General features: G+C 36.7%; 1 protein-coding gene across 1 annotated transcript; it reads left to right on the top strand.

Moving 5' to 3' along the window:
- Positions 1–274: 274 nt before the first annotated feature.
- On the top strand, positions 275–21,925 carry LOC134378104 (zinc finger protein 345-like). Its single transcript, XM_063097067.1, has 5 exons — positions 275–354; positions 1,269–1,418; positions 16,249–16,375; positions 16,623–16,715; positions 18,417–21,925. Exons 2-5 carry the CDS (start codon positions 1,404–1,406, stop codon positions 20,408–20,410), a joined length of 2,229 nt encoding a protein of 742 aa, XP_062953137.1. The 5' UTR covers positions 275–354; positions 1,269–1,403; the 3' UTR covers positions 20,411–21,925.
- The last annotated feature ends 601 nt before the right edge of the window (positions 21,926–22,526 follow it).

Below are 22,526 nucleotides of genomic sequence, written 5' to 3'. Positions count from 1 at the left end.
TCCGTGCAAGGAAAATTTTAAAAATTTTCTTCTTTGGCTCTAAATGAAGGGCCCCAGAGTATTCTGGGGAATGTAGTCTCGCTGACCATTAACGTCACAGGCGCAGGACTATGGGAAAAGGTCTGTATGTTTCTTCTGCGCATGTGCATCCTCGCTCACATCACTTTCTGGGAAATGTAGTTTTGCTTTGCAATGATGCCGCCCTCACTGGACTACTATGGGACACGGATTCTGGATTTCTACTGCGCATGTGCAGCTCCGCCCACTCCGCCATCTTTTGTGTGGAGATTCCGGGCGCTGCCGCTTTCCTACGCTGCTCCTCAGATCCTGGGGTTGATTTGTGCGTCCCTGAAGGTGGGTGCGAGAGTAAAAGAGGAGCCCACCGGCCTCGGGGACCTTGGGGAGCGGGACAGTGTCCCGGCGCTTGGGGGCAGAAGCGCCGCGGGCCTCGGGCGGGCGGAGCCTGACGTGTGGCGCCAGCGCGGACCTGGGCCGGGCCGGGGAAGGGGCGCCCGGGCTCCGCTTTCCAGACGGTTCCGTCAGCGAACGGCGCTGCCGGAAGGAGGGCGGGCGCTGCCGGGTGTGCAGAAGCTGGTTCCAGATGTCCCAGGGGGACAGGTCCCGGGTGGCGACGGGAACGTAGGTGGGGGTGTGTGAAGACAGCGAGCCTGGGAGGTGTGGGGAGGTCATGTTCCAGCACCGCCATCAGGAACCTGGTACCGACCTATGGGATGTTTACTTCATCTGTAACGTGAGCGTGTGGACATTAGTGTGATGCTCCATATCCCAGAGGTGAATCTGGGATTGTGAGGTGTGTGCAGACTGTCACTCTGTGGCCGTTGTGTTGTGGGGTGTCTTGGTGTCTCTCCTTGAGGTCCAGTTTCTCGTCCCTCCTGCCCTGTGCGGCCGGCCTAGCTCTCCTGGTCATGGGGAAAAGATGTTGGGTTGCCACTTGTCTGGAATTGTGTGTGGAGTCATTATATTAATATGAAAGTAGCCAACATAGTCGAACTATATTTCTATAGCATTAGTTTAAGTAATGACACTGTGTTTTTCTTTAGTTTAAATGATTAAGTTGTATGTTTAGGTTAGGTTGATTCTTGCTAAATCAGTAAGTAATGTATGTTTTCATTAACCAAAAACAAATTGTGTGTCTAATGTGTACCATTGATGTACTTGCTAATGCACCTTTAATGGGTCTTTGTTGCATCTTACTGACGATAAAGACTTGTTGTTTCACAGGGAGGCTTTTTGTTTGTGTTTTCCAGCTAATGTGTAGAGAGTTTGGGGCAGGAGAATCCCGGGTCAAGCCACGACAGTTCTCTCTTTAATCCACTCCATTCCCTCCTCTCCCAGCTAAGCTGCCAGAAGAGTGCACTGTGCATTTTCAAGAGCAAGAAAAGATGGATAACTCTACAGTGAGTTATTTCTTTATTTATTCCTACTTTTTTTCACTGTATTACCTGGGTATTATGGCGAGCGGGGAGCATGAATTAAAATGGAAAAGTAGAAATGAGTAAACCTCTGCTTGAAGGAAATATACTTACATAAGGTAAAGTTTGCGTTTAGATATAGCAACATGTAAGACTTCAGAGTCATCTAAGTTGAGTACAAATTTGTCTTTGGTCTTTCTAATGTCATGTCAAAAAGGCAGACACTTTCTTTTTACATGATTGGAATGGAACCTGAGAAAAGAATATGCCGAATTCTCAAGGGATATGAGGATTTATTGGCACTAAATTTTGATACCCTCTCTATTAGAAAGTTTTTGACTGCCAATCTGGAAATAAACAGATAGCTTTCCACAGTGGAAATGGGTGGCAAGTGCTAAGGCACATGTTGCCGAATAAGCAGTCTGTAAGGTTTCATGTAATTTAAGGCTTTCTCACCCATATAGTTTTGTTAAAATATACTGAGTTCTGGGGGCTTACATGTATGATTTAGCATTTGCTGTGCAAGAAAAAATCAAAACGCAATGGTTTAAAAATATCAGGCCACTTTATTTTCTTGAAGTTCTGTGGATCCACATGTCTGGTGCCATGATTGAGGCTGTTGATTAAAGAGGGCTTCACTCACATGTCCTGTGGTTTGTGTACAGGTTTGGAAGACTGTAGTTGATTCATGGATAAACCATGGAATTATCACTTAGTGAAATCCAGTGCCTTTTCTGTAATCTTTTTCTAACTTGAATTTTCTGCCACATTCGAAACTGCTGTACATGATCTTCCCCTGGAAATTCTTCTGTGTTAGTTAGTTTCTCTCATGCCCTTACTGATGGTTTTCTCTCTTCTCTTCAAAATTCTTCTTTCTTAACATAGCCCATCAAAGTGCTTCATTCTGGGCACTATTCTTCTCACTGTGCTCTTCTTCTTGACTTATTCAGTCCTCTTTAGTTTGCACTCTTCGTTCTATTTAGCTTCTTCTCCTTTCTACTTCTTCCCTTTTCCTTGGATCATAAGTTGAACTCACTGTTGACTGCTTTTTGTAGCTATTCATAAGTTACCTTAAGGTCAATGAATCCAAAATGAAAATGACATCTACTTCTTTTCTCTTACATGTGGTATCACTACCATCCAGGCAGTGACCTAAACCAGTGAAATGGGATGTTTCCTGGACTCTTCCCTGTGTCTTGTGTCTAATCCTTTGTGGTGTCAATTTTTGCTACTTTTGTTTGCTTGTTCTTTTCATTTTATTCTGATTTCTGTATACACCACCTATACAGGGGGAGGAGGTGTTGGTACTTACAAAAACTATAACTTTGTTCCAATGGAAATATTCTTGTAAAAAACCTGAAGGGTATGTTTCCTGGGTGATGAGGTTCAATCCCCAGTGACCTGTTCTTTTAACCAGCAGCTGTGGTGACATCCTTAAGAGCCTGAAGGGAGAAAGCCTTCAGGAATTAGTGGGACATTGATGAAGAGCCAATAAAAAGGCATGCAAAGAATAAAAACAGAAATTGCAGATTTTCATAATTTGTACATTTACAAGTCATTAGAGACCACAGACAGTACTCTGAATACAACAGGAAGCATGTAGGTTCACATTGAACATTAGGTCCAAAATAAATAAAGCCCCCATTTCACATCTTATGTTACATCTCAAACTCTAATTGAGAATGTAAAATTTGAGTAAACTAGTTTGTCACTTTTCTTTCTTAACCAACTGTTAGCTACAGTTCTGGTTTATAAACATACTGATGATTAAAGCACACATCCATCTTTCTCATTCATTTCATGACAAGTCTTCTTGAAGTAGAACTAGATTTGCTTCTATAAATTTATGTCAGCGATTCTATGTGTAGTTTTTCTTATTGTACAGTTTTGTGTTTCTAGTTCAAGAAGACTTGTCATGTTTTCGAACTTTCTTACATATTTTATTGTATTCTTCTCCTATTTCAGATAATCACTTAGAAATGAATGAGAAAGATGGATGTGTGCTTTAATCATCAGTATGTTTATAAACCAGAACTGTAGCTAACAGTTGGTTAAGAAAGAAAAGTGACAAACTAGTTTACTCAAATTTTACATTCTCAATTAGAGTTTGAGATGTAACATAAGATGTGAAATGGGGGCTTTATTTATTTTGGACCTAATGTTCAATGTGAACCTACATGCTTCCTGTTGCATTCAGAGTACTGTCTGTGGTCTCTAATGACTTGCTTGGTGTTCCAATGATCAGCTGTGTAACAAAGTGACACAAAACTTGGTTGCTTAGAATAAGAATTTCTTCCTTACTCCATGTTGTAATGTTGTGGGTAAGTAGACTGTAAAAGGGCAGTGTGGGTTGACTGCTGCATGATGTGTCTGATCTCATGTGGAAGAACACTAGTGGCTGGGGGCATTGGGCAGACATCCAGCCATCTCTTTGTGGCCAGGTGGGCTTCCTCAGAGTCTGGCAGCCTCAGGGTAGTCAGGATTTTCTGCTTCTCCCTGGACAAGTGTCCAAGAGGCCCAGGCAGAGACTGTGAGGCTTCTGGTTATCCCTACTCAGATGCCAAAGCATGTCTTCCACCACAATTTTTTAGTCAAGCACATCACTAAGAGCAACCCTGATTCAACAGGAAGGCAGTTAGATTCCACCTCTCAATAAGGGAAATAGTAAGACATTGCAGAAATCTTTAATAGACCACAGTTGGCTCTCTGGCCATAAATTTCTACCACATGCAGTATATACTTTACCTCTCTCAAGAGCCATAGTTATACAATTGACTGAAAACCCAGCTAAGTCATGTCCAGTGGCCTATTACCTTCATCTCCTCAACATGTGGCCAGCTCACAGTGAGGAGAATGGCATAAACATGTGGGCACTTCCCTTCAGACAGTGTGGGTTGTAAGGGGTGACACCCTGCAGGCACAGGTCTGAGCAGTTAGTTATCCCCATTGAACACCTGGTTTATTTCTTTGATTAGGGCCCTGTGTTTGTCTCTAGAAACAGTGCCTCCTGCTTCTGCACTGTGCCCTCTGGGCTCTCACTACTGTCTGTCAACATCCGTTTTTCTTACATGCCTGAGTTTGTAGTTGATCAATTTCTTTGCCTATTTTTAGGTTATAATCGTTGAAAATCCAATGACCCTTTAAAACTTTTTTTTCTTTTTTTTGATCAGTAAGGGGATTGCAACCCTCGGCATGGTGTGGTCTGCACCACGCTCAGCCAGTGAGTGCACCGGCCATCCCCATATAGGATCCGAACCCGTGGCCTTGGCGCTATAAGCGCCGCACTCTCCTGAGTGAGCCACGGGGCCGGCCCTAAAAATTTTTTTTCTCATTCTGCCCTGTTGATACAAGAAATTGCCCTGCTGTATATCTTTAAAAAGCACAGGCTTCCATTGTACTATAATGCCTTATACCAATGCTACCTCTGTATTAGGCCCTTTTTTCTCTGGCCTCCACTTCTGTCTCAGGCAGCTATTTCTTAAGAAGTTTTATTGTTTATCAGGCACTGTCTATGTATCACATCCTTTGGTACTTAGAGTACTGGAAATATTTTTGTTTGTTTTTTTTACAAAATACCGTGATTCTTGGCACAAAGTAATTTGTGTCTTTGAAAATGTTTTCTTGGAAAAATGTTGGATTGAAAAGTAATTTTATTTCAAACTCAGCAAGTTCTGGCTCCTTTACATTTTCTTTAAATTTTGTTTGAAAATTGAACATCTTTCTTTGTTTTATTGTTATTTATTTATTTATTGGTGGATGGCCTGTGTGGGGATCCAAATCCTTGACCACAGTGTTATCAAAACTGTGCTCTAACCATGTTAGTGATCTGGCCAGCCAGCCATCTTTACTCTCTTCTCATATTTTCTCAGTGACAGAGGAGACCAGGTAGCACTTTTCCCATTGTTCACAGAATTCTCCTTTGGCAGACCCCTGAGATGTTGAGATATCCTTTCCATTTTCCATGCTATCAGGCAATAGTGTGGCCCACATCCTTCAGCGCTCCGTTTATTTCTGGTAATATATTTTGTGCTGAAGATTCTTTTGACTGGTGTTAATATTTCCACTTAAGCTTTTCATAGTTAGTGTTTGTGTAGTATTTTAATTTTTTACCTTTCAGTCTGTTTGTATCTTTGTATTTGAAGTGTATGTCTCTGGATAGCATATCACTGGGCCTAACTTTCCTATAAAGTCTGGTAGTTTTTGCCTTCAGTAGAATATTTAAACTAATTCCATTTAATCTTATTATTAAAAGGGATAGATATGTCTGCCATTTTGCTATTTTGTTGTTGTTTTTGTCATCCCATCTCCCTTTCAATCCTTTGCTTTTCCTCTTTTCCTAAATTATTTTTCAGTTAATCAAATATTTTTAAATATTTTAGTTTGTTCCATCTATTAGTTTTTAAAATATTTATTTAAATTTTAGTTTGGTAAAGAAAGATACACATAGCAAAAAATTTAGCATTTGAACCACTTTTTACCTTTAAGTAGTGTTATGTATATTTACATTGATGTGCAGGAGATGTTCAGAACTTTTTAATCTTGGAGTAGTGAAGCTCTATGTCCATTAAATAACAACCCTGAATTTTTCCCTCCTTGTAGCTTCTGGCATCTGACATTCTAGTTTGGTTTCTCAAAATTTATTTCATATCAGTTGGACCATACAATTCTTGTGATTTCGTGAGTGGCTTATTTCGCTTTGCATAATGTCCTCACCGTTCCTTGTTATATCATATGTCGAGATTTCATTTCTTTTTATGACTGAATAATATTCCTTTCTGTGTACATGCCACAATTTATGTACCCATTCATTCATGGATGGACATTTGGGTTGCTTGCACCACTTCACTTTGTGACTAACGGTGCTATGAATTCCACTGGTGTGGAAATATGTTTTGGAGATTCAGCTATAAATTATTTTGGATATATACATCGAACTTGGACTTCTGAGTCACATGGTAATACCATCTTTTAATTTTTTGAGAAGACTGTATCTTTTCTTAAATGGTACAGGGGCTGCACCATTTTATATCACCACCCACAGCATGTTAAAGTTCAATTTCACCAAAACATGTTATGCTCTATTGAAGGTGAAGCAATATCATGGTGGTTTTGCATTTCTAATGTTTAATGATGTTAAGCATTTTATCATGTGTTTGTTAGACATTGGTATATCATCTTTGGAGAAATGTCTACTTAGTTTCTTTGCTATTGTTTTGTTGGGGGTGGGGTTGGGGTGACTGCCTGGTATGGGGAACTGAACCATTGAACTTGGTGATACAATTCTCTCTAACCAACTGAGTTAACCAGCTAGCCCCCTGCTTTGCTTGTCTTTTAAACAGGCTATATGTGTTGTTTTATAGCTGTGGAAGGTTTTTTTTATTACGTATTCTTGATGTTAATTTCTTATGACATAGGTGACTTACAAGTATTTTATATTTTGAGGTTCTGACAAATAGTATTCTGGTTTTTATTAAAGATCCTACTTGGTCATTACTGGTGTGTTGAAATATAATAAAATTTTGTTTATTAACCTTGTGTCCTGCAATCTTGCTACAATCACTTTTAACTCCAGGAGTTTTTCCATTTATTTTTCTACAATTTTTTACACAGATACTCATTTCACATGCAACCAAAAATGATTTTATTGACTTATTTCCCCCAGTTTTTAACCTTTTTTTCATTTTCTTCTATTATTGCAGTATGAAGTACTTTTAGTGAGATGTTGTGTGAGAAGACCCATTCTGGTCGTGTTCCTGATTTTCTGGAAAAGCTTTGAGTATATCACCAGGAATAATAATGTTAACTACAGTTTCTTGTAGATAGTCTTTATCTAGTTGTGGAGGAGAGTTTTTATGATGAATGGGTGCTGTATTTTGTCATAGGCTTTTTCTGAATCTGTTGATATGACCATCATCTAATTTCTTTGTTTTTAGTGTTTTGGTCTGAAGGATTAAACTAATTGGTGTTCAAGTATTGAACAAGCTTTGCATGCTTGGGATAATTACCACTTGGTTGTGGTGTATAATTTATTTTAAACATTGATTAGGTTTTTGAATATTTTCTTAAAGATATTTGTATGTTCACGTGAGATAATGCTTTATAGCTTTCTGTCATAATATCTTTGTTTGATTTTGGTATTGAGTTAATGCTGTCCTTGTAGAATGAGTTGTGAGGTAACTTATCTTCTATTCTCTGAAATAGATGGTAGAGAGTTGGTATAATTTCTTCCTTTTAAATGTTTGGATGAATTACCCAGTAAACACATTGGGCCCAGGTGCTTTCTGTTTTGAAGACTATTAATTTGTTAACTCAATTTTCATAACAGATATAGTCCTATTTGAATACTGTATTTTATTGTGTGTGAGTTTTGGAGAATTGTGTCTTTCAAGGAACTGGTCCATTTCATCTAGGTTATGAAATTTATTCCCAGCATTGTTCATAGCATTTTTTTTTTTAAGTTTTGTCCTTTTCGTGACTGGCACTCAGCCAGTGAGTGCACCGGCCATTCCTATATAGGATCCGAACCCACGGCGGGAGCGTTGCCGCGCTCCCAGGGCTGCACTCTCCCGAGTGCGCCACGGGCTCGGCCCAGCATTTATTTTTTTAATGTCCACAGTCTCTGTAGTGATGTCCTCTTTTTCATTTCTGATATTAGTAACTTCTGATCTGTGTCATTATCTTTTTAGTTAGCTTACCTGTAGGCTTATCAATTTTATTGATCTTTTTGAGGAATCAATTTTTTGTTGGCAATTTTCTCTTGATTTCCTTTCTTAATTATATTTTAGCTCTGATTTTCATTTTTCTGCTTCCTTTTAATTTAATTTGCTCTTTTTTTGTACTTTCCAAAGATAGAAACTTAGCTTATTGATTTTAGGTGTTTCTTTTAAAAAAATATATGCATTCAATGCTGTCAGTTTTTTGAAAGTATTATTATTTCTCCATTCCACAAATTTACATAAGTTGCATTTACTCTTTTATTTACTTAAAAATATTTTAAAATTTTTGTTTGAGATTTTTATTCTTTTATTTTTATTTTTATTTTTTTACCCATATGCAATTCCAACACAGAATTTTGCCAAAGTGCCTGCATGGAGACTACACTACTGCATCAACCTGAAACAAGTACTAAAATACCCCATTCAACAGTCAGTATAAAACACATCCACAAAAGGAATTCCCTCCCCTCAAAGCCCACACTTGAGAATTGGGAAGAAAACAACAGCTCTACCAGGTGACTAGAGACCAATTGAGAGATACTAGAAATTTGAAAAAAGAAACTTGTGACACTACGAAATGAACATCATAATGTTCACCTAGCACACCATATACAACAAGAAGTCCTTGAAATGACTAAAAAGGAATTTGAAGCAACAATCTCAAGGAAAGTCAATGAGATCAAAGATGACTCAGAAAGCACAACAAAATGAGAAAAAGTATCCAGGATCTCAAGAAGGAAATGTGCAAAGAGACTATTGCCCTAAAAAAAGAATGTAGCAGAACTCATGGAACTGGAAGTGTCATTAAATGAAATTTGTAACATAACAGAGCTTTATCAGCATGCTAGAATGAGCAGAAGAACAAGTTTGCGGTCTTGAAGACAGTCTTTTCAAAATAACACAGTGGATCACCCCCAAAATAAAAATAATTTAAAAAAACCGAGAAAGTCAAAGAGAACTAGCAGACAACCTGAAGCCACACAAACATCTGAATGATGGGTGTTCCAGAAGAGGAGGAAAAAGAAAAAGGAATTGGTAATATATTCAATTAAATAAAAGCAGAAAACTTCCCAGGTATAGGGAGAGAATGAATTTTCAGGTTGAGGAGGCTCAAAGATCCCAGAATCAATTCAATTCAAAAAGATCCTCTCCAAGGTACGTTATAATCAAATTGGGAAAGCTCAAAGACAAAGAGAACCTTAAAAGCAATAAGGCAAAAACATTAACTCACCTATTAGGGAGCCATTGTTAGACTAACAACGATTTTTTTCATCAGAAACCTAAAAAGCAAGAAGAGAATAGGATGATATATTCAAAAGGCTAAAAGACAAAAATTGCCAGCAAAGACTACTATACACAGCAAGTCTATCCCTTAGAAATGAGGGAGAAAGTATATTTCCCACAAAGACAAATATGATGGGAATTCACCACCATATGACCAGCCCTACAAGATATTCTCAAGAGAGTACTGCATCTCATATCGAAACAATAATCATTACCATGAATACAAAAGAAAGAACAAAACCCAGGAATAGAAAAAACAGCTAATGTTAAAGAGAAAAAAACCTATCTAACCACCTCAAAAAAGCAAGCAAACAAACAAAAAACCAGAAGATAAACTATAAAATGAGAATAAAGGAACAAAAGGTTTTTAAAACATCCAAACAAAAATCAAAATGACAGGAGTAAGTCAGCATATCTAAATAGTGACTCAGTGTAAATGGATTAAATACCTCACTCAAAAGACACAGAATGACTAATTGGATTAATGATAAAAGGATCTATCCAGTAAGAAGGCATAATAATCATAAATATATATTCACCCAGCATTGGAGTACTCAGATAACTAAGGCAAATGCTGTTAGAACTAAAGAAAAAGATAGACTCTGATACCATAACCAGGGACCTGAATTCCCCTCTCTCATTGGACAGATCATCTAGGTAAAAAATCAACAGAAACACATGATTTAAACTGCACTTTAGGCCAATTGGACTTGGCAGTTATCTCTGGAACATTTTATCCAGCAACCACAGAATATATATTTTTCTTATCAGCAAAAGGAACATGCACTAGGATAGACCACATGCTATGTCACAAATCAAGTCTCAACAAACTTTTATAGTATTGAAATTATTTCCTTTATATTTTCTGATGACAATGGATTAAAATGAGAAATCAATAACACAAAATTCTGGAAAGTTTACAAATACATGAAAATTAACATTCTCCTGTATGACCTCTGGGTCCAAGAAGAAATTAAAGAGGAAATCAAAAAATCTCTTGAAACTAATGAAAACAAAGACAAATCATTTCAGAACATGTGGGATACTGCAAAAGCAGTACTGAGGGAGATTGATTGTGATAAATGCTTATATTGAAAGAATAGAATGGCTGTGAATAAACAATTGAACACTACACCTCAAGGAACTAAAAAACTAAAAACAATCCAACCCCAAAACTTGTAGATGGCAAAAAATCATTAAGATCAGATTAATACTAAATGAAATAGAACCTCCCAAAATGATACAAATGATCAATGAAAGAAAAGGTTTTTTAAATTTTTTTGAAAAGTTAATCAAAATAGACACAACTTTAGGTAGGCAAACTAAAGAAAGAAAAGAGAAGACACAAATAACAATAATCAGAAGTGAAAAAGGCATCAAAACCTATGCCACCAAAACACAAAGAATCATTGGGCACTACTATAAACAACTATACACCAATAAGTATGAAAACCTGGAGGAAATAGAGAAGTTTCTGGACACATAAAAACAATGAAGACTGAATCAGGAAGACATAGGAAACTTGAACAGACCAATACCAAGCAATGATATTGAAGCAGTAATCAGAAATCTCCCAACAAAGAAAATGCCAGGACCAGATGGCTGTACTGCTGAATTCTACCAAAACTTTAAAGAGGAATTAATACCAGTTCTCTTGAAACTATTCCAAAATATTGATACAGAGGTAATTCTCCCAAACTCATTCTATGAGGCAAACATCTCCCTGATCCCAAAAGCAGATAAAGACATCACCAAAAAAGAAAACTATTGGCCAAGATATTTGAGGAATATAGATGGGAAAATCGTCAATAAAATATTAGGAAATAGAATACAGCAGCACATCCAAAAAATTATACATCACACTCAAGTAGGATTCATCCCAGGGATGCAAGAATCCTGCAACGTACACAAGTCAATAAATGTGATACACTACATCAACAAAATCAGAGAAAAACCATGTGATTATCTCAACAGACTTTGAAGAAGCATTTGACAGAATTCAGCATCACTTTATGGTAAAGAGTGTGAGCAAATTAGGTATAGAATAAAGTATCAACACAGTAAAATATATATGATATACCTATATATGATAAACCTAATATCATTGTCATTCTGAATGGGGAGAAGTTGAAAGCTTTTCCTTAAGAATTGGAGCAAGACAAGAATATCTACCTCAGCTGTTATTCAACATAGTATAGGAAGTACTAGCCAGAGGAATCAGGCAATAGAAAGAAAGCAAGGGCATCCCAAACAGAAAAGAGAAAGTCAAGTTATCCCTGTTGGCATACATAATGATCCTATATACAGAGAAGCCTAAAAAGTCTCCAAAGAAGCTCTTAGATTCAATAAACAATTTCAGTAAAGCAGCAGGATACATGCAAAAATCACTAGTGTTTTTGAACTAGCCGGAAAAGTCAAGAAAGCTATATTCTATTTATGATAGTCACCCCCAAAATAAAATATCTTGGAATACAGTCAATGAACGGTGTGAAAGATCTCAACACTGGAATCTACAAATCACTGTTGAAAGAAATGAAAGAAGACAACAAAAAGGGGAAAGATATTCCATGCTCTTGGATTGGAAAGAATGGATTAAAAAACTTAAATATAAGACCTGAAACTATAAAATTCCTAAAAGAAATTATAGGGAAAATGCTTCTGGAAGTAGGACTGGGCAAAGACTTTATGAATATGACCCCCACATCATAGGCAACAAAAGGAAAACCAAATGGGATTATATCAAATTGAAAAGCTGCTGCACAGCACAAGAAACAACAGAGGAAAAGAATGACCTACAGAGTGGGAGAAATTATTTGTAAACTATGCATCTGATGAAGGATTAATATGCAGAATATACAAGTAACTCAAACAACTTAATTGCAGAATAACAAGTCTGATTTTAAAAATGGGCAAAGGAGCTGAATAGGCATTTCCAAAAGGAAGACATACAAACGGCCAACAGATACAGGAGAAAATGCTCAACATGACTCAGCATCCAGGAAGTGTAAATCAAAGCCACATTGAAATATCTTATCATTCCAGTTAGACTGGCTACTATCAAAAAGGCAGAGAATAACAAATGCTGGTGAGTGCAGAGAAAGAGGAACCCTCCTATACCATTGGTGGGACAGTAAATTGGTGCAGCCATTATCAAAAACCACGTGGGGGTTCCTCAAGCAACTGCAAATAGAACTGCCATATGACTTAGCAATGCCACTACTAAATATACATTCAAAGGATTGGAAATAATCATGTAGAAGGGACACCTATACTCCCATGTTTATTGCAGCTCTATTTACAGTAGGCAAGAGTTGGAGTCAACCTAAATGTCCATTATCAGAAGACTGGATAAGGAAAATGTGCTATATTTCTACAATGGAATACTCCCTGCTTTTAAAAAGCATGAAATATTGCCATTCACAGCAACATGGATGAACTTAGAAAAAATTATGTTAAGTAAAATAAGCCAGGTGCAGAAAGAAAAATTTTTCATGTTCTCACTTATATGTGACAGCTAAGAAAATAAATAACTTAAAAATTAAATAAAAGAAATGTACAACAATCGCAATATTGCATTGAAGTTCAAGAGTAGAAAACAACTGATTACTAGAGAGAGGAAATGCTCAGGGGGATGGTGGAAGAGAGGTATTTGTAAAGAGTCACAAAAATCTATTACATTGTATATAGAAGAATATACTTATTATCCTGATTTGAACATCACATATTGCACATATATTGATATCCAATTCTTTACCTCAAAGATATGTACAGTCAGCTATGTTGCAATGGAAAAAGCCTAATTTAAAAAAAAGCTTTTTATCGAACCTTCACTTATTTCTTTAGTTCTCTTTATGTATATCCAGATTCTAACCTATACCTTTTTTCTTCTCTGTAAGTTTTTTTTTTTTTTTTTCCACACTGCTTCCACTACAGGTGTCCTGGCAACAAATTCTCTCAATTTTTGTTTCCCTGAGAAAGTCTTTATTTTTTCTTCTTTTTTACAGGTTGATTTCATAGTGTACAGAATTCTATGTTGTAGGGTTCTTTCATCAATTGTTTGTATATTTCACTGTAATCTCTCCTTCCTTACATGGATTCTCAGGAGATGTTGGGTATAATTAGTATCTTATTTCTTTTTAGTTAAGATTTTTTTTCCTCCTTTTGGCTTCAGATTTTTTTAAATTATTTTTGGTTTTCTGAAGTTTGAGAACTACATGCCTAGATGTAGATTTTTGGCATTTATCTGGTTCTGTGTTATCTCAACTCCCTTGATCTTTGGTTTGGTGCCTGAGATTAATTTGTGGAAGTTCTCAGACATTATTGTTTTAAGTGTTTCTTCTATTTTTTTCCTCCATCTCTCTTCTTCTGCTGGTTTTCTCATTACTCTATATTACAACTTTTGACATTGTCCAACACTCTTCAGATACTATGTTCTGTTCCTTTTGTGTTTTTCTTGTGTGTGTATGCTTTTCAGTTTTTATTCTCTGTGATCTATCCTCAAACTCAGAGATTTTTTTTCTCAGCTGTGTTCCAGTCAGCTATGTTCAGTTGGTGAGAGTGTGGTGTCACTACTGTCAAGACCCACAGTTTGATCCCTATACTGGCCTGCCCCCTGTGTATCTCTCTAACATCTACATAATTATTTAAAGGATTTTCATTCATAGAATTTCAAATTTCTTATGTTTCCAAACAGACCAAATGCAAATATATATATTTAAAATATATATATATATATATTTATATAACGAATTATTTATTCATATGATGAATTGTATTGGTAGACTTTTTAATACTGAGCTTAAAAAAAATTGTGGAATGAATTTAGAAAATTTCTTTTTGTCCTTCACATTGTATTTCTTTTCCTCTATCTTATATTAAAAGATAAAGTGCTTCTGCAGACTCTATCCTTCTTCTTGTTTTATTCTGTTTTGTTTTTACTTGAAAGCTCTTAAGCTTGCTCAATCATTCTGATTTCTTCAGGTAGCATTGAAATTTTGATATATCCCTGCCTTGGACTGAACTTGACCCCCTGTATGACAGTGTTAGGATGGTGGGTAATCCTATTATGGTAGTTGAAAGATGGGTCCTTAACGATGTGATTAGATCGTAGGGCCATATCATAATGAATGCATTAATAATGGTGGGCAGGGATGTGGTTCTGAGGGCTTTAAAAGAAGAACACATGAGAGGTTGACCTCAATCTGCCCTACCATTTTCGCCATGTGAGACCCCTGGGTCACTGTCATCTCCACCAAGTTCTTCACCAGCTGTGTTCCCTGGACTTTTGACTCCCCAACTTTTGAATCTGCAAGCAGTAAATTTCATTTTCTAGCAAATCACCCCATTCCAGGTATTTTGTTATAAGCAACAGAAATGGACAAATACATTTCCAAATCTTTAGCTTAGATCTCTCTTGAACTCTGGAATCATGTATCCAGTTGCAATTTCTCTTGAACTCTGGAATCATGTATCAAATTGCAATTTGGACATTCCCACAGATATTTTAAGTATAATATATTCAAATCTATTTTATTTCTGCCTGTTATATTTTTCTGTCATTCTAAAAGCTACACTTTACAGTGCCATTACCTATTTAGCTGTAATTATGTAGAGAGCCTGAGAGTAAAGCACTTTTATTTTCTGCACAGGAATTTAGTACCACGGTGTCTTCTGTATGCTTCTTGCTCTGTTATTTGTTAAGAGGAAGGTAATACAGAAACAAAATTACCAGAAACAAAAAGCATATGCTTCTTGCTCTGTTATTTGTTTATTTATTTTCTATTGGTTGGCCTGTATGGGGATCTGAACCTGTGACCTTAGTGTTAACAGAAGCATGCTCTTTCAGGTGAACTAGCTAACCAGCCTAGCTCTGTGTTCTAATGCAGCTGATCTTCAACTACCCTGTTTTCTTCTGCTCTGATTCTCTCTAAAGCTTTATCCATTCTCCTGTGGATGACTATTAAATTGTAAATGTAGTATGTAACTATTTGTACTTATGAAACCACATTATTTACACCCTGTGTTTAGAAAGTGGCAGTGTTCACTCTCATTTAGACACAAGCACTCCTTTGGCATGTGGGAAGGAAATTATGGAGTGCCTTTGTATATGCTTTCAGTTTACAAGTATTTGAAAAACGGCAATTGCATATAATGTTTGGCTTTTTGAAATAGAAAAATATTTAAATACGGAAGCATTCCATAATGTGTTTCTTTAATAGTGTGTGTATATGCTATCACTGCCCACATGCATTCACTTAGACATGGTGCCATGTGTAGTTCCATTAATGTGGGGTGTCTTCCTTTGCTCTTGTGACTGCACTTTTACTGTTGCCTCATACTCATGAGAACATGTGCTTCACATGGAAGAGCTTATCATCTTTGGCATTTCAGTGGAGTGCAAAAAGAAAGCAACATAGAAATATATTTTGTCTTTCTCTCCCCATTCTCTATTGAACTTCTGTCACAATTTGTTAATCTGACACACTCATTCAGGTACATATGTATACTTATGTTTTCAAACCGGCCTTTAAACTCCTTGGAGAAGCAGTATTTTATTCATACTTTTACAACTAGCAAGAAGAATGGTTCATAGCTATAAGGTAAGCTTTGTAATCATATTTTTACTAATTAATATATTATTAAAGTGACAGGATATTCCTGCTGGGATTTTTTTCCCTCCACTATATGGAGAATAGAAAAGCAGCACCTTATTTAACACATAAGACACTCATCCTCACACAGAAGTGTGAACCCTGAGATTCCTATTTTGTTATCCAGGGCTGGTGGCTTGAATTGAGATCAATGTGCCATTACAGGAGTTGGTGTCACTTGAGGATGTGGCTGTGGACTTCACCTGGGAGGAGTGGAGGGACTTGAATGATGCTCAGAGGACTTTGTACAGGGATGTGATGCTGGAGATCTACAGCAGCCTCGTGTCATTGGGTGAGTGAAACTCCCCAGTAAATTTCAGGAGAAACATTTTGTTATATTTTTTATAAAAATAGGAATAGTTTATAGGGTTTTATGCTATTTGGTAAAATTATATTTCATGAAAAACATGTCATCCCTGTCTAACAAAACTTTCAAATTGGCCTCTTTATTGTATGATTTCTGGAGCTGAGCTCTTGTCAGTCTTCCAAGGATCTGGCTTTACAGTTTTATAAAGTCCCATATTACTTCCCATTAACAGGGTACTGCATTAGTAAACCTGAGGTGATCCTCAAGTTGGAGAAAGGAGCAGAGTCATCGATAAGAAAAGAATACTCAAAGCAGTGCCTCCCAGGTTAGTAAACACATCCTGGGCAGAGTCCGGGAAGAGTAAAACCCCACAGATCTTGACTGTGTTCAGCTGTTTCTAGCAATTATTCCACAGGTCCATGAGCTGAGGCTGGCTCATCTCCTTGCACCAAACATATGTATTATGTAATCTCTTAGATGGACTCGTACGTATATATCTCCATATTTTATTTTGCTGGTTTTTAACAATGTATATTTCCTAAAATATGATCCCTACATTTCTCTTCTTTAACATTAATTTTTGCTATTCATTTTTTCGATATTCTCAGTTGCTCTCATGTCCTGCACTCTCTTGGACATTGGTTTTCAGACTCTGTCCTTTTGTGTTACTTAAAACAGAATATCTGTAACTGGGTAATTTGTGAAGAAACAAACTCTATGTCTTACAGTTCTGTTCTTGAGGCTGAGCATTCCAAGGTCTAGGGGCTGCATGTGGTGCAATAGTTTTTGGTGGTGATTCTTGGCAGAATACCAAAGTAGTGCAGGATATCACATAGGAAGTTGATAAGAAAATAAGAAAAGAGGCCCAAGTATGAATCTTCTATACCACCACATCAGAAATTATGGAGCTGAGGCAGACTTAGCACAGGGCATGGAAAAGGAGAGTTCTTGATTTTACAGAAGAACCAGAAGACTCATGGTATGAAGGTCAAGTGAACCAAGGGTTTCAAGTTGAGGGACTGAGATTGTTGTTTGGAAGTGGAATTTGAAGTTAGTATTTTCCTCTTCTCTTTGTAGAAATCATTCTAAAATGACAAGCAAATTTAGAAATGTACAGGAGACTCTATTTTTTATGAGCATAGTAGCCATCCAAAATTCCAGTGCATAATACTGAAGCTTTCATGAGCAATGAATTATCAAGTGGGAGTGTGTGTTCCAGAGTTTGGGAAGATAATACAAGTTGATTTCATAAGGAGTCAAAAGCACCTTTTTCAAAGATGTTGGCAAAGCCTTGGTTGCAGAACCAAATATTGTAGATCAGCAGAGTGTCTGTAGGGGTGCTGAAGTTTCCTGTAGAGTAATGGTGTTTTGAAGCACAGGAAGTCAGGTTAAATGAGTAATTTGTGGGAGGCTCTGTTTAGGGTCGTAAAAGGAGATTTTATTATTTCAAAACTTTCACATGCCTCTAGCGATTTCCTAAGGAAGAGTAAAAAGTATAGAAACATTAACTCAAAATTCTTAACCTAAGTCATTTTCCTTCATATATGATGAAAAATTGGATAATTCTGCACCTGAAGGTAGGCAATGAAGGAAAACCTGGCCATCTTCAAAGCAGAAGAATGAGAAAAAGAGCTGCAGTAGATAACCACTATTGTTATAAAAGTAAAATACTGTAATAATAAAAGAGAGTTAAAGAAAAAAGGGTAAAAAAACAAATGGAAGGTGATAAGCAATTATTTGAAATTTGCAATTAGGAAAAAGGTAAAAATTATCAAATATTTCATCATGATTTAGAAACAAAAAAGTGAATAAAGAAGCAAAGAAGAATGTAACGCAGTATTAGAAAATATAGAATGTAACATTATGTCAGTATAAAGAAAATCCATATACTCCTCAAGCCATTATTGATTTTTATAAAATCTTTTATTGCTTGGGTTGGGAGAAACTTCTCTACCTTTACATGAGCATGCAATAAAATATGCTTATGTGTGGCTCATGGATATGGGTATTTTTTTGGTCATTTCAGATGTCCATATAGTCAATGACCTAATTGAGAGGAGCCAAGAAAGTCATGGTAGATACTTGTGGCAAGGTGTAATCATCAATGGCAACCAATCAACTGAGGAGAGAGTGGAGTTAGGAAAATCAGTGAATGCACATTCAATGCATATTTTGAATCTGGTTATAAATAATAAAAACTATTCACGAGTGGGGCATGAGGAGTTTATCAATTGTCAGAATGCAATTCTTGCAGAGACTGATGCCATGTGTGCTGGACAGAAACCTGATGAGCATAATATGTCTGAGGAATCACACAGTCATCATGAGCATCTTAGTCAGCATCCTAAGATTCCAGCTGGGCAACTTTTTGAATATAGTGGAAATGGACAATTCTCCAATACAGTGCCAATAATATTTGCATATAAGAAAACTCATATGGGTGAGACCACTTATAAATATAGTGAATGTGGGAAAGCCTGTAATAAGTCCTCTGTCATTGCCCAAGAGATAGCTCAGGGAGGGATGAAAACTTTTCAATGTGGTGTATGTGGGAAAATGTTCTATAAAAAGGCTAGACTTACTCAACATCAGATTATACACACAGGAGAGAAACATGATAAATATAGCAAATGTCAGAAATCTTTTATCAAGGAATCATACCTTATTTCGTATCAGGGAACATCTACAGGGAAAGCTTTCAACCAAAAGTCAGCCCTCAACAGGCATCAGAGAATTCACAAAAGTAAAACAACATATGAATGTAAGGAAAATTCAAAAGCTTTTAACCAAATGTCAGCCTTCAGTATGCATTGGAGAACTTACCCAGGTGATAAGCCCCACAAGTGTAATGGATGTAGAAAAACAATTAACAACAAGCCATCCTTCAGAATGAATAAGATTACTCACACTGGGAAAACACCTTATGAAGGTAAAGAATGTGGAAAAGCTTTTAAGTTAAAGTCACACCTCAGCAAGCATCAGAGAATTCACACAGGTGAGAAACCATATGGATGTAAAGAATGTGGAAAAGCTTTTAAGTTAAAGTCACACCTCAGCAATCATCGGAGAATTCACACAGGTGAGAAACCATATGAATGTAAAGAATGTGGAAAAGCTTTTAACCAAAAGTCACACCTCAGCAATCATCAGAGAATTCACACAGGTGAGAAGCCATATGAATGTAAAGAATGTGGAAAAGCTTTTAAGCAAAAGTCACACCTCAGCATGCATCAGAGAATTCATACAGGTGAGAGACCATATGAATGTAAAGAATGTGGACAAGATTTTAACCAAAAGTCACACCTCAGCAGGCATCAGAGAATTCACACAGGTAAGAAACTATATGAATGCAAAGAATGTGGAAGAGCTTTTAAGTTAAAGTCACACCTCAGCAAGCATCAGAGAACTCACACAGGTGAGAAACCATATGAATGTAAAGAATGTGGAAAATCTTTTAACCGAAAGTTACACCTCAGCATGCATCAGAGAATTCACACAGGTGAGAAACCATATGAATGTAAAGAATGTGGAAAAGCTTTTAACCAAAAGTCACACCTCAGCGTGCATCAGATAATTCACACAGGTGAGAGACCATATCAATGTAAAGAATGTGGAAAAGCTTTTAACCACAAGTCAGCCCTCAGCATGCATCAGAGAATTCATACAGGTGAGAAACCATATGAATGTAAAGAATGTGGAAAAGCTTTTAATCGAAAGTCAGCCCTCAGCATGCATCAAAACATTCATCCAGGTGAGAAACCATATAAATGTAAAGAATGTGGAAAAGATTTTAAGGTAAAGTCACAACTCACCAAGCATCAGAGAATTCACAGAGGTGACAGACCATATGGATGTAAAGAATGTGGAAAAGCTTTTAACCGAAAGTCACACCTCAGCATGCATCAGAGAATTCACACAGGTGAGAGACCATATGAATGTAAAGAATGTGGAAAAGCTTTTAACCAAAATTCACACCTCAGCAGGCATCAGAGAATTCATAGAGCTGAGAAGCCACATTAATGTAAAGAATGTGGAAAAGCTTTTAACCAATAGTCAACCCTTGGCATGCATCAGAGAATTCATACAGGTGAGAAGCCACGTGAATGTAATGAATGTGGGAAAAGGTGTTTTTACAACGTCACAGTTGAAAAGACATCAGGATACTAACACAAGAAAAAACTCCTTATGAATACAGTACGACAGGCCTTGTACTGAAATTCCCCCTAACAGATAAAAAAGAATTAACACAAAGGAAAATCTCAGTGAATATAATTTATATGGGAAAAGATTTTTCCAGAAGTCATACTACAAGACATCAGAGAACTTGTATCCGGAAGAAGACCTGTAAATATACAGTTGTCCTCAGGCATTGAAGAATGTCTTGAGGATCCCCTATTGATATAAAAATTTGCTGATGCTCAAGTCCCTTCTATAAATGTTGTAGTGTTTGTGTATTACCAATTCACTTCCTGCTGTGTATTTTACATCTTGTGTAGATTACTTATAGTATGGAAAAAATGTGAATACTATGTAAATTGTTGTTATACTGTGTTGTTTTTCACTTGTAGAATTGTTTTATTTATTGTGTTTATTTACTTTTGAGGATTTTTGATAAGTAGTTTCTTGAATCACCAGATGTGTAACCCTCAGATATGGAAGGAGGACTGTAATAAGTGTGTAAACATCTTTTCTCCAAAGTCTCAAGGCTGACTATGTTTAGAGCATTTTTGCTTATAACATTGCTGCTCTTAACACAAATGATCTCCATACCAGCCTTGCACCAAAACATAAATAAATAAAAATAAAAAGGAATCATCATAGCAGGCATGAGAGGATTTAAAGAGGGGAGAAATTCTATGTGGACTAAACTGACTGTGTCTTTTTAAAAATAAAACCACTCTTTTCTCTTGTTTGCATAGCCTGCAATCTGAGTATTCCACAATTCGGTGGATGACCATGTAATGTAACTGTGTTCAGGGGAATACAGATATAAGTGGTGAACATTACCTCCAGTTCAGGCAACAAAATTTTTAAAAATTCCATTCAGTTCCTGGTTTCTCATGTTATTTGCAACTGAGTAAAGATGACTCTTGGGCGCACTTGGGGGCCACAAGTGAAAGAAATCCACTCTAGTTTAAAATAGAAGAAATTGAAGAAACCAGAGATATTCTTGCCACTACCCCAAAACCTATGTTTACACATTATATAGGAAATTATTTCTTGTTAAGCCATTTTTATGTGTGCCCTGTCTGCATTACAACACAAGAGGTGCACTCCAGCTAAATGATTTTATAGACTTTCTGAGAGGATTTACCAGTCCTTGTATATGGGAAGAGTATCCTGTGTTGTCACCATTTATACCCAAGTCAATTTGTGGGAAAACCAAATATGGGGAGAAAGAATACAATAAATGTGAAATTTCTTATTGGCACAGTTCATTGAACAGTGAAAATAAAGTTAAATATCTTTCTAAATCTCTATAATCTGTCACAGCTTTCAAGAAAGCTTTCAACACTTTTTATGTCAGAATTTGAAATGAGAAAACTATGTAATAAATGTAAATTTTCAAATAAATATGGTAAATGGAGTATTAAAAGTATTTTTTTAAACATTTTCAGTGTTACCAGTATTTAAATATGACTGGAGACACTACCTTCCAGGGGACATTGTCTGAAGACATTTTTGGTTGTCAAAACTGAAGGGTGGGAGGTACTCCTCCATTGAGTGGGAAGACACAGATGTTGGTAAACAGCCTACAATGCAAAAGAAAGCCACCTCATGTGCAACATTTATGCATAAAAATGTTTGTTAAAAATGCTTCTTAATTGAACCCAGCATAATTGTGGATAGGGAATATGTACACTTAGTATAATAAATAGTTTGGTTTGACTTCCTTCAGGATTTTTGACATTAACTGCCACTCTAACGCCAGTATATTTTGTTAAATATATTGTCTAAGGTACTGCACTACATAGGGTTTTTTTTTTTTTAATAGAATTTCACCAGTAAGGGGATTTTAACCCTTGACTTGGTGTTGTCAGCACCATGCTCTCCCAAGTGAGCTTACCAGCCATTCCTATATAGGGATCCAAATCCATGGCCTTGGTGTTATCAGTACCACGCTCTCCCCAGTGAG

This window comes from Cynocephalus volans, chromosome 5 (assembly GCF_027409185.1).
Source record: "Cynocephalus volans isolate mCynVol1 chromosome 5, mCynVol1.pri, whole genome shotgun sequence".
NCBI lineage: Eukaryota > Metazoa > Chordata > Mammalia > Dermoptera > Cynocephalidae > Cynocephalus > Cynocephalus volans.
The sequence above is the reverse complement of the archived record's forward strand: the minus strand, read 5'-3'. Positions and strand labels throughout refer to the sequence as shown.